We start from the raw sequence: 11,993 nt of genomic DNA on the forward strand, positions 1-11,993 counted from the left end.
ATACGGGGTGCAACTGATATCTTTGTTGTCCGGAGCACTGGTGCTGCTCCCAATGCAAAAACACCCTGGATGAAGAGCCATACCAACTCTGAAAACGGGTTGTGCCTGTATGTGACAGCATGAGCACATCTACAACGTGCCAGTAGGGTGAGTAATGGAGGACCATAGTTAGGAAAACATTGCATTGGAGTACAAACTAAAGAAAATGTTGTTGGCTAATACTTTTCATCAAATTTAATCTTATTTGGACCAGGAGTCACAAAATAAAAGCTGATGTAAGTCAATGCTCTGACACATGTTTCTATGGCACAAATTTGAGATAATTTTAGCAAAGTACCTACCTAGAAACTGTCTTTAGAATTGCATGAATCATTTTCTGAAGCAGATTATTCCTAGGAAATTACTCCCCAGTGTAACTGACATGTAATACATATAGGTCGATTTATCATAAACAGCTGAGATGATAAAAATCAATTATTTTAGACATTTTTAGGTTAAGAAATTAAAGGTTGACACATAAAACATGGCAATATAAAGCTGACGAGAATAAATAGATTAGTGTGGGGAAAGTGCTGCTTGTCCTGCAGGTTGAGGCGTCTGCTGCGTGACCCCGTTAAGTCGTCCCACTGTTATTTTTTAATGCTGCCGTTTACTAAATGGGTGTTGTGAGCTAAAAAGTAACCAGCCTAGCTGGTTACGTTCGGTGTATTATAAGCACAACGGCAGTGACGATTCAACCATCCATCACCCAGATGGGCTAACTGGCTAACAGAAAACCAAACACTTACCTTGACAAATGTTTCAGAATCTGCTTTTTAATAATCCCCGCCATTTCTGCTGCTAGTGTCTATGACGAACAACGTCTGTGGCTTTTCTAACTGCACAGGCATACACTAGCTGTCAGTTACTTCCATAATGTACATAGCGATAACTGTGCATCTTGTTAGCGGCTGTTACCTCTTCGCTAAACACTGGACGGTAGCTAAACCCCAGTCTCACGCGCACGCGAGTCCACGTACACGGAGCTCAAGTGATGAAAAAAAAAAACCAAAACAACATCTTAACAGTTATGACACAATGCTGCCACCTGCCGGTTGCTCATTGTGAATGCATTTACCGTTCATAAAATTAAACTTCTTTCTTTCAAAGTTTTGTTGTTTAAATATTATTTTCTGTCTGCTGAGTCTGTTGTGTCATTTTGACGTCAAATGAATACGCAGTGAACACCATTGTTCCTGTTCTAACATGTACAGATTACCTATTGTCAGTCTCATTTTCATATATCGAAAAAAATTAATAGGAAAAGTGTTTGTTCTGCCTAAAATGTATTATTTGCTTGTATTTTTCATTTTAATATTTTCAGGACCAGAATTTTATATCTTTACATTGTTGTCTATTTTACCACATGATTTTTAAATATTAATGTACAGTTACAGTTCCCAGCCTTGTTTAACCAGTAATGCTAATCTTATTTTAATATAATGTTTGGGTATTCTACCCAACTTTGCCTACATGTGAACCAAATATGTTAGAATTTCATCTAAAAGTTAAATTACTTAAATTATTCAAATCAAAATGCAGTTGACATGAGTTATATATATTTTAAGCTTGTACTTTTGTTACTTTTAACGCTGATGGCTTCTCATAATTTCAATTTTCGCTAAATCAGGATGCTAAACAGATCAACAAGTAAAGGATTGTCATTTAATGATTTCAATTAAAAAACAAATGTTCCACACAATGAACTGCTTCCTCTTACAGACTATTAAAGACACCTAACTTTCTCCGTTTCCTGGATGAACTAGTTCTTTATATTCCACATAATAAGAATGCCACAATTTACAAGCAAAAAAAAATTGACATAAATGTTCACATCAGTAATACAAACTCATAATTTAAATCAGCTAACTGTGACTTATACAGATATTTTACTCATTTCTTTAATAATACATACACTTAAAACTATGATTTTATTAAAAGGAATAATCGTTACTACATGTCATTTGTACAGTGAAAATAGTGAACAATGTGAAGCATCGCTCTTTTTCTTTTCTTTTTTTTTTGTATTGGCTCACTCACAGGGTTCAGTCATGTGACATGCGCACTCGGCCCTGCTGTGGAGTTTGTTATGACAAGTCGAGGCCTCGGTGTAAATTAGTATCGCAGCCCCCTGTCTCTGCCCCGGGCTTATCCGTCATGGAGGGCATGGACCTGGACCTGGACCAGGAGCTCATGCAGAAATTCAGCTGCATGGGAACAACAGACAAAGACATTTTAATATCGGAATTTCAGAGGCTCCTGGGGTTTCAGCTGAATCCCGCCGGATGCGCCTTCTTCTTGGACATGACCAACTGGTGAGCTCGGGGATTCGTTTACGGCCTGCTATGCGCTGGGTGTCGGAGAAAAGATACAGATATGTAGCTAGCTTTCTGCGCTGCGTTTCTCGCTACACAAAGGTTATTAATCCATAAAAAAGGAAACTGAAAATAAAAGTAATGAAACTAGCTTACTTTTAGTTGACAAGGAACATTATGGTTTGGACCTATTACCAGGGACAGTTAACGACGTCGTAGTAACGTAACTAGCTGAGTCAGTGTGTGACTTTTGATTGCCTGTCAGGGACACAGATGGTGGCAGTATTTGCATGTCTCTTAAAATACTAATTGCGTTACATTATTCTGCTGTGTAATGAGAATATAATCCAAAACCTCTTGGCTTTTAATTGGATATTCAAAAGATCATAACATCAGGGCATATCTATAGCAAATGCCACCCGAGTAATCGCCTCATTTATTACATAATCTACAAGCGCTCACTCGCTGCTTAGATTGCCTTCAACGCCAGATACTCTGGGTAAAATTTAAACTCCTTCAATATGATTGAGAGCTTAATATCGATTTTTTTTTCGCTGAGAATATCAGGGGAATTATTTTAGTTTGTTGTTTGAATGACTTTGACTTCCGGTGGCTTGTTTTCACTACTACGCAGTGCAATGGTGGGAAAACGAACATAAATTTGCTTAAGAGTGTGACTGACTGTTCTGAAATTCCCCTTGAAACACATACCTGCCTAAAATATAGCGTTATGTGAACAAAATAAGACGTAAGCTTAAGTAAAGCTACATACCTGTTTCAAGTACCTTGCAAAAGTCTTCATAACCTTAATTCATTTTTAGATTTTGTCACTTTACGACCAATAAATTTCAAATTCAAGTTTTGTTTTCCAACAAGAGGGCAACCCTAAACATAGAGCTAGTTTGGAAGGATTTCAGTTCATGTATTTTCATGGTAAAGGTTTAGACCATTTGGACATTTGTGGAAGGCTTTAGTTTAGTTGATTTTAGGAAACTACAATTAGGCTTTTTCAGCGGCAATTGCTTTTCTCTGCCCTTCAAACTTTTAACTTTTTTTAAAATTGTTTTTCTTTATATTTACCTCTTTAAGTCCTGAGTGCCTAAAGCATTTTCTGGTAGACATCAGATGAAAGATAGAGTATGTCCTAGAGAGGCTGCTAAACACTTCTAACTCATTATAAAATAAAATAAAAACAAAAATCAATGTAAATAAGGTTAGTTAATATAGCTCACTCCTATTTAACTTAAATGTTCTCATTCTGTTTAAACTTCTGCTGAAATATAACAGACATATATGCTTTGTTGTGCAGGAATCTGTTCTGATTTCTGTTGCCATTCTTCTCTTTCTTCATCCTAGGAATTTGCAGGCTGCCATAGGAGCTTACTACGACTTTGAAAGCCCAAACTTCAGTGCACCTTGCATGTCCTTTGTGAAGGATGTGACGATTGGAGAGGGTGAATCTGTTCCACCTGACACACCATTCACAAAAACCTGGAGGATACAGAACACCGGTAAGCCAGCTGGACCATTCATAAAAGTTATTTTTTTACAGAGTTCCCATGCTATCTTGAAAATTCTGTAAATCATGAAAAATAATGGTAAAATGTTGTATTTTCAAACTTTATTCCTTTTTTTTTTAAATCTAAGAGATAAAATCTTATGATTCTATTTTTAGATTTTTTTCACAAAGGAAAATCCCACAGATAATTTTTAATTTTGTTAAATTTCTTGGTAATAGTGTATAAATGATAATCTCAAGCACTTTACTAGGCAAATTGGTCCTATGCATATCCAGGAATATTTAATTAAAGCAATCTAATAGAGCCCAATCATGGAGGGAGATTTAAACCCAATTATATACACTCCTTTCTTAATAGTTATTTCGCAGCAGAGTGAAATTTATTTTATAATGCCAATTGGTATAAGTTTTTTAATTAAAGGAACAGAAGCTCAGCCAAATGCATCAAGTGACTACTGACTTTGCAGCAATCTCTCTTCTGAGCATGCACATGGTGACTGTAGAAAGGAACAGCTCCCCTTTCACAAGATAAAAGCCTCCACCAGAAACAGCCTCTGCATATTTGGCAGTGTTCAAACACCATTATACTAAGAAAAGGAGCGTTCTGCTAAATTGGAAGCCAGATTTTTTTTCATTGATTTGTTCTTTTTTGGAACATACAAATAGCAAACCCCCAACTAGGTAAGTGTTTTGTGCTCAAATGTCTTTAATGTTATGGAAACTGTTGGGGAAAAAAAATGCAGACACTCGAATCTGGAAATGAAACACTTCTAGAAATCCGTTTTATATTAAAGGGTAAAAATGCAACCATGTGAGCTTCTTGTTTGTGTGTGTGCCTTCCAGGTCCAGAGTCATGGCCTCCTGGGGTTTCTCTGAAGTACGTGGGAGGTGATCAGTTTGGCCATGTGAACATGGTGATGGTGCGCTCTCTAGATCCCCAGGAAATGACTGATGTCAGTGTGCAGATGCACAGCCCCGTTTCTCCTGGCATGTACCAGGGTCAGTGGAGAATGTGCACAGCTACAGGACTTTACTACGGAGGTAAGCAGAGCATACATGCACTTCAGCAATCGCTTACTACCTGCTGCGGATGGCAGCCTCCTGCACCGTTCGTACTGATGACTCTGTCAGCTAATGAATTGTTCTGAAAAACCCACTACATTCAAATGGTGAAAGACAATTAAACAGAGTACACAACAGAATTATTACAGAAGGAGGAGATCGCTTTGTCTTATTAAAAGGAAGTTATTAAAGTCTTTGTTCAGATCTAGCCCTTTTCCCACTTGGCAGTAAAATCTATCTGGAGTAATCAGATCTCAGTGGCCTGCTCTTCATGAAAATTTAACACAAAGCCACGACACACAGTCAGCCGAGTAACAAAACAAGATGTCAGCAGCTTTACTGGAATTTCAGTAGAAGTACAAATAAATTTAGTTGCTGGAACAATAATGTTACGTTTGCATTAACAAATGTAATGCTTTATGAAATGGTTCATTTACATTGTAGGGAACGCCATTTCATGACATTGGAAACTATTTTTTAATATTTGTTGAACAAAGCAAGGGAGCACCTCATGCTTTGGGACTTTATAGAGCTGAAAAGATACTGTAAAGTTAAACCACTTAACTTCGCCCCATTAAAGCACTCTGTTTCATACACAATGGTATTGTGAACATAAGCACAGTGAGTGGTGCTCATGGAGAGTTTAGATTCTTGTTATGTGACTGACATTGTGTGGTTTTTTTTTATACGGTTACCACAGCAAATGTAATAAGCTCCAAAATCAATCAAAACACACCTTACAGCTTGGAAAGAAACGGCTTGTAATTCAATCCCTTTCAGCCTATTTATAGAAGGAGAGAGTTTGTCTTTCGAGGCCTGGTAATGGTAGACTTAAATTTCGCAAGTGTTTTATTTCAGCTTAGAGAAGCTTTTACTAACCAGCTTGATGCAGCAGTACACGCTGGCAATCAAAGTTTCATATTGACAAACTGATCAAATAAATAAAATTTAACTGGCGGTGTTATTCTGAAATACTGATATTTCCCTCACTTTTAGGAGTTGAAGAGTTGAACTTAGCCATTCATTGTTCTGCTCCAAATTGAAGATTCCCATTCTGTCTTAACTATAAACAACCATCCACAGTCCTCCTCTGTTGGATAATTACCATGTAAATCCTGCATTGCATTGTCAGTCTGTTCCTTTGTGTATGTTTGAGCACTTAGTGGTCAACGTTGGGATCTAGTTTTAAATTGTATGTTTGTTTGTTTTTAAACTGTAAGTTTTTATTTTTTTATTGTTATGTTGTGTTTTAATGAACAGCACTTTGTATCAGCTGTGGTTGTTTTAAAGTGCTTTATAAATAAAGTTGGTATGGTGTGGTATGGTAAACAAGTTTTCTTACTTACTTGAGAAGTAAAAAAAAAACAGTTTTGTACTCATAAACATGTAGCATAGTTTAGGCTACATGACTGGAAGTTGGTTTGAATTTAAAATTAGGAGTGATATCAATGCTGTCCATTAATATCTCATCTGCTACTTCAGTAAGATATTTTCAAATCAAACACAGCTTGGTTGTTTCACATATTTTTTGAAAGTAAATGATAACCTTCACCTCTAATACCTTTTACTGCTCTAAAAGTAAACTGAACAACGTCCCAACAGGAGGAAACAGAAGCAGACCTTCTGAATAACTACTAAAATCAAGCTGTGATATAATATTTTTAAGAAAGTGTTGGATTTTTGTTTTTAATGAAGTAACCGTGTTCCTTCGTCTCGTCAGATGTCATTTGGGTGATCCTGAGCGTAGAAGTCGGAGGCCTCCTCGGAGTCACGCAGCAGCTTTCCTCTTTCCAAGCCGAGTTCAACACGCAGCCTCACCGCAGCCTGGAAGGAGACTACAACCCGTTTGCCTCGCCACAGAAGAGCAAGTGCCCCAACAGTAACAACAACCACGTCCACAGTGACAGCAGCAGTAGTGTCACAGAGGAACATTTGCAGGGAAGCCCACACCCACTGCAGCAAGGCCAGAATGGACTTTCACACGGCTCTGTGGATATAGTAGCAAACCGTCTACAAAGCAGTCTATCAGTAGTTCCGTGTAACCAGGTGAGATATTTTGGAGAGAATAAAGGTTTTTCTTGCAACTAAATCAGGAGAAAATAGGCTTTAAAATTGAATCATGTTGCTATTTGAAGCCGTTTGCAGACTGGTGAGTTTGATAATACATTTATCTACGGCTCCATTATAGTTGAAGAAGCTTTAAAATAAATTCATCTTTTGTTCAAGAACACCCACAAGGAAAAACAAAATCCATCCTTTAATTTAAGTGTATTTCAAGAAATGCACCAGTGGCAGAATAGTTTGTACCTCCTTTATCAACAGATTATACGACCCCCTTTAGCCAACAGGGCTGCGCTCAGTCCTGTCCTGTAACATTTCACAAGGCTGAAGGATACACACTCAGGGATCTTTGACCAACTCTCTTTACACAATCTCTCTAGATGAGGACTGTCCAAACTTTTTGTCTCGTGGGCCAAAATCATCAGCTCAAAAATTCCCATGGGCCTAAAAAATTACAACTTTTTAAAAACTAAAACCAGTAAAAATGTTGGATTTTTTTTTTTAATCTACTCAACAATAAACTAATTTTGAATTATTTTAATGTTACAAAAATCAGATTTCTTTTTACGAACAGGATTATAGATCCAAAACTTCAAATGCCTTTTGTTTGTTTTCCTTATTAAAAGAAAGGCATCCAGTTGGCTTATTATTTTGGGCCCAATTGAAGAAAACAAAAAAAAAAATCATTTGTACGTTCTCAGCAATAAAAACAAGCTGTAGGTTATTTGTAAACACTTGCTGTATTTAGCTAAGTTTTAATACACCAATTATAATCAGATTTGGCTGCACGAACATGTAGAGAACTTGATTTATGTTTTTTTGACTGGTTAAGCATTTCTCTTATAATTTGGTCATACGTTTTGGATCGTTATGTTAAAATTAATTGTATTTGCAAAATCTATCAGACTTTTATTCAGTATAAACCGAGCTGGGCTGCATTATTAGGTGACCGTTTTGATACTGTTAAGACGATGAACCCACATTTTTTGACTAATTTCTTTTTTTGCTTTTCCTGCATCCCAATGCTTTCACCTCCCTTTGCAAGCTTTAGCATCTCAGACATTATGTAAAGTGTGAGCATACAGGACAATGAAAACCTATCTGACAAGAAATATTTATTATTGGCATGCAGAATTTGCATGAATGTCACTTGAAATATATTATCCTTCCAAGTATTGCATCTAAACAGTTTGTGATTGTGATTTAGCACGCAGTAATCTTTCGGTCTTTACAGTATCTTGTGCAGCTCTAGCATGTAGGTAGCACCTAATGGTTGTTTTAGAGACCACAGCTTCTGAACCACAGATGTTAATCTTTGCATCAGTTCTCCAGCACAGAGCTTCTGCATATTTGTGTCTTTTTTACCTTCGCCGCCGTGCCTGCTCTGCATGGTGACCACTTCCTTTGTGAAAGCAGCCCAAGTTCTGTCCTGTTGTCTAAAGGTGGTTTTACAAATCATTGATGGCAAGGGATAGCAATAATTTAGCCACTGAGAATGTTAGTTTTTTTTTTCCTTCCTCACAAAATCAAAAACCGAATTTAAAGGTTGGATGATCAGGAGGCTTTCGGTGTGAGATTATTCTACAGCAGCAGAGAAGGATTTACATCTTAAAGGCTTTTTGCACATCTTTGTCAGAGGTGTCAATAAAGGTACTAAATCTGAATAATTTAATAAAAGAATCAATGCGGCAGCTATGGAATAAAAATTAAGTAAGGAATTAAGTATTTTCAGCTTTCCGCTGCACCCATCTCCACTGCTCACTTCTAAAACTTTACGTTTTGGCTTTACGGTGTTTGAGTTAAGAATATGAGTTGTGTTTCATATGCTCTACATTTATCTTGTGCCTCAGATTATATTTTTTTCATTCATAGTTTGACATAAAGTTTAGCTAATAGAAATCCAAGAATGTAAAGATCGCTATGAATGTTTTGACTAATACCCATATTAATCCTGTTTGCCATGCAGAATTAATTGCTACAACTCCAAGGTCGAGTTTTTAGGCCTAAAAAAATGAGTATTTAAATGAGTATTCTTATCAGGCATCTGTGTGTGTGTTTCTTTTTGTTTTGCACCTCTGATTAATTGTTTTTAAATTATTCCCCTCTCTTGCAGATACAAGAGCCCTCTCCTTTTGGGCACTCTTAATCATGGGACTTATCACTGTAAGGCAGCACTAAGTTGTACCTCTGGAATTTCTCACACCAATAAACCAGGAGGCTTTACTGTGGAGTGTGGAGGTCAAAACACTTTATGCAAAGTCCAATTACACTTAAAAAACAAACAAAAAAACCGCCGGAGACCGACGCTCCTGATGTGCAGCTGAACCAACATCCCACTGTATGCACGTGTGAATGCTAAGTTAAAAAATATGAGTGCTATGAGTCTTGCGTGATAAGCTTTTTTTTTTGTTGTTTTCCTTTTACTTTTAAGATTTCTTTTTTTTTTTCTCTCTTAGTTGACAAGGATGCACATGGGCAGAGATGAAAGTAGTGGGTGTTTGAGAGCTTCTTTTTTCCGTGTGTGTGTGTGTGTGTGAAGATGTGCGTGGATTGTGCGACCTGAAAAGAGACTTCAGAGTTAAAGCCATTCATTTTTGCCAACTGATTCTACAGTTTCTGCTTCTTTTAGTTTGTTTTCTTGAATTGTGGATCCTCTGGCCTATAAAGCACTAAGGTTGATTGTAAAGGCTACCCTGAAATGCAGTTTTTGGGTTTTAGATGTCAAAGTCAGCTGGTGTAAGATTTTTACCACATGACTCTTGGAATACTGACATTTTTTCTACCTTGTCACACGGCATGGAGTGTAAACAGCTGCTTAGACAAGTATAGATTTGGCAAAACTGAGTTGAATCAAGTCACATATCCACGGAATCAATACTGTTAGCGACTTGTATCAAATACAATATCATTATATACATTTATTGGTGCTTTATCCAGTCATTGTGTGAGTTGATATTAGGTTTAGTTTAAGTCTTGAAAACTTTCATTTCATTTTCTCCAGAATGAGCCCACCTGCACCATCCACCAAACTCTAAATTGGTCCTGAAGTCACAAAAGCAGGCGCAAAAAGCGAGCAATTTTGCTGTTAACAACTCATCTCTGAAGTTTATGTTTTTTTGTTTTTTTAAAAAAAAGAGTTTTCAGGCTAAGTTACTTTTGATTATATCTGATTATGCCTCACAAATGAGCGTTTCCATTTACAAACACAACGTTGTAACTCAATTAGTGCACATCATGCTGTAAGACTCAAAACTCAAGCCATATTTACATCAATAAATACTTTATGAAGACAAAACGCCACATTATACAAAATCAAAGAGTGGTTCAGCCTGTATCAGACTTAACATTTAACATTTAGGTTGAATGTATTTTGTGAATGTAGATAAAAATTACAACTTTGACAATGTTTTCTGGATTATGTTTTAACTGAACTGGCAGTTTGACTCTGTGTACTTTCTTTCCCTGTCTTTTGTCTTACAAATTGTTTTGGAAGCTATGTATTAACATGTACTGAACTAATTAGAGATGCACCAATAAATTAGCCACAGATTGTAATTGGCCAATTTTCTGTTGATTGGCTCTGACTGGTCTTTGGCCAATCAAACTCTCAAAAATCATATCGTTCATGAAAAGCACCAAAACCAAAACACCTGTCAGATTTTGTGCCTTTTGTTTCTATGGTGAGGGAAGTCCAGTTTCCCGTAGGAAAATTGTGCTCTGACCCATTTTGACTCTTCAGCATGACACAGTTTGAACATCGGACAGCCCCGGTTGCCATGGATCTTTTAACAAAGATAAAAATGATGCCTCCTGAGCAATTCTCACCCGCCACAAATACCACACATGTTCTCCACTTCTACAGAATCAACTGAAATATTGCAGCAATGACCCGATAACATTAGTGAATCCCACCCTACACTAAGCTGTCTACACTGTTGATTTGTTTGTGTTGCCTGAAACTGACGGCTTATTCTACTTTGTGACTAATTTGGCTAAAATTTACTTAAACGCTTTTAGGCTCTCGGTAAGCTTTGACAGTTCATTTCTTGACATGGCGTTGATGTCCATGTAAAACATGTCTTAATACTCCGAAACTGTATTTTCAGTATACATTAAATGCCGTCACCATTTAGTTTAGCACATTTTTTTTTTTTTATTTAATATAATTTAGATAAAGGTTAGGGGTGTATCCTTTGCATAAATTGAGATATTCTTACATTTCTGGAATGTGCTGCTAAGTCTATTACTAATAAAAAAAATTATTTTTATAATTTTTTGTATTTTAAGTGTCATGGAATAAAAATATCAGATAAAGCAAAATTGTAATTGCCAGATTAAGACCTAGTAGGAAACTGGAAATTGCTGTTGGTAAGCAAAAGCCTGATTGGTGCATCTCTATAGAGCTCATCGTGTCATTGCAAATGAATTCACATGTCTTTTCGAAGTGTCAGCAGTTCTTTACGTTCTTTTACCAAATGACTAATTTATGCACTGAGCAATTTAACCTTCACAAAGGCTGTTATTTTCTTTCAGAATGACTGCGAAGTCAGAGAAAGGTTATGATCGCTGTGATTATATCATCTGCAGTCAGTGTGTTAGACCACCTCATCAAATCGGTGCCCTTTAGTTGATGAAAGTGTAAACCCCTGAGGTGCTGAACCATGATATGACAATACCGGCTGACGCAGAAATACAGCTCCTGTTGCGCTGAAGCATCTCCTTCCAGTCACTCGTGCGATGCGTGTTTCTTCTTCCAAATGTCATTTCATCGAGTACTAGGTGTGTTGTTTTCTCTGTGTAGCATCTCTGAAGTTTCCTTCACAGAGTGAATCAGTTGGTGTAAGACTCACACAGCAGCGCATGTATGCAAGTGAGGAAGTGCAAACAAGTGAAAGATCATTTCTTATATGTTTGATGAATGTTTCTACAATTAAATTATCACGGAAATGAGCTACATGCTTTGTCGTGTCTGCAGTTTTTCTTTATGGATTCGATGA

The 11,993-nt window shown here is 36.9% G+C and overlaps 2 protein-coding genes across 3 annotated transcripts in view; one reads left to right on the forward strand and one right to left on the reverse strand.

Annotated features, from left to right (window-relative positions):
- bltp3a (bridge-like lipid transfer protein family member 3A) overlaps positions 1 to 2,168 on the reverse strand; it is a 19,581-nt gene extending 17,413 nt beyond the window's left edge. The window contains exon 1 of one of the 2 annotated variants that reach the window (XM_017305768.2): positions 2,080 to 2,168. Coding sequence is in view for 1 of the 2 variants with exons in the window: in XM_008414215.3 (XP_008412437.1) it covers positions 789 to 832 (44 nt within the window). In the remaining variant the exon portion in view is untranslated. Of the gene's footprint in view, positions 1 to 788; positions 1,037 to 2,079 lie in introns of those variants that run through there. The other variant, XM_008414215.3, reaches the window with a different exon arrangement.
- On the forward strand, positions 2,082 to 11,952 carry LOC103467643 (protein ILRUN-like). Its single transcript, XM_008414214.3, has 5 exons — positions 2,082 to 2,354; positions 3,711 to 3,865; positions 4,717 to 4,914; positions 6,656 to 6,981; positions 9,110 to 11,952. The coding sequence occupies exons 1-5, from the start codon at positions 2,098 to 2,100 to the stop codon at positions 9,140 to 9,142; spliced, it is 969 nt and encodes a 322-aa protein (XP_008412436.1). The 5' UTR covers positions 2,082 to 2,097; the 3' UTR covers positions 9,143 to 11,952.
- The last annotated feature ends 41 nt before the right edge of the window (positions 11,953 to 11,993 follow it).

This window comes from Poecilia reticulata, chromosome 7 (assembly GCF_904066995.2).
Source record: "Poecilia reticulata chromosome 7, P_reticulata-male-v2, whole genome shotgun sequence".
Lineage (NCBI taxonomy): Eukaryota > Metazoa > Chordata > Actinopteri > Cyprinodontiformes > Poeciliidae > Poecilia > Poecilia reticulata.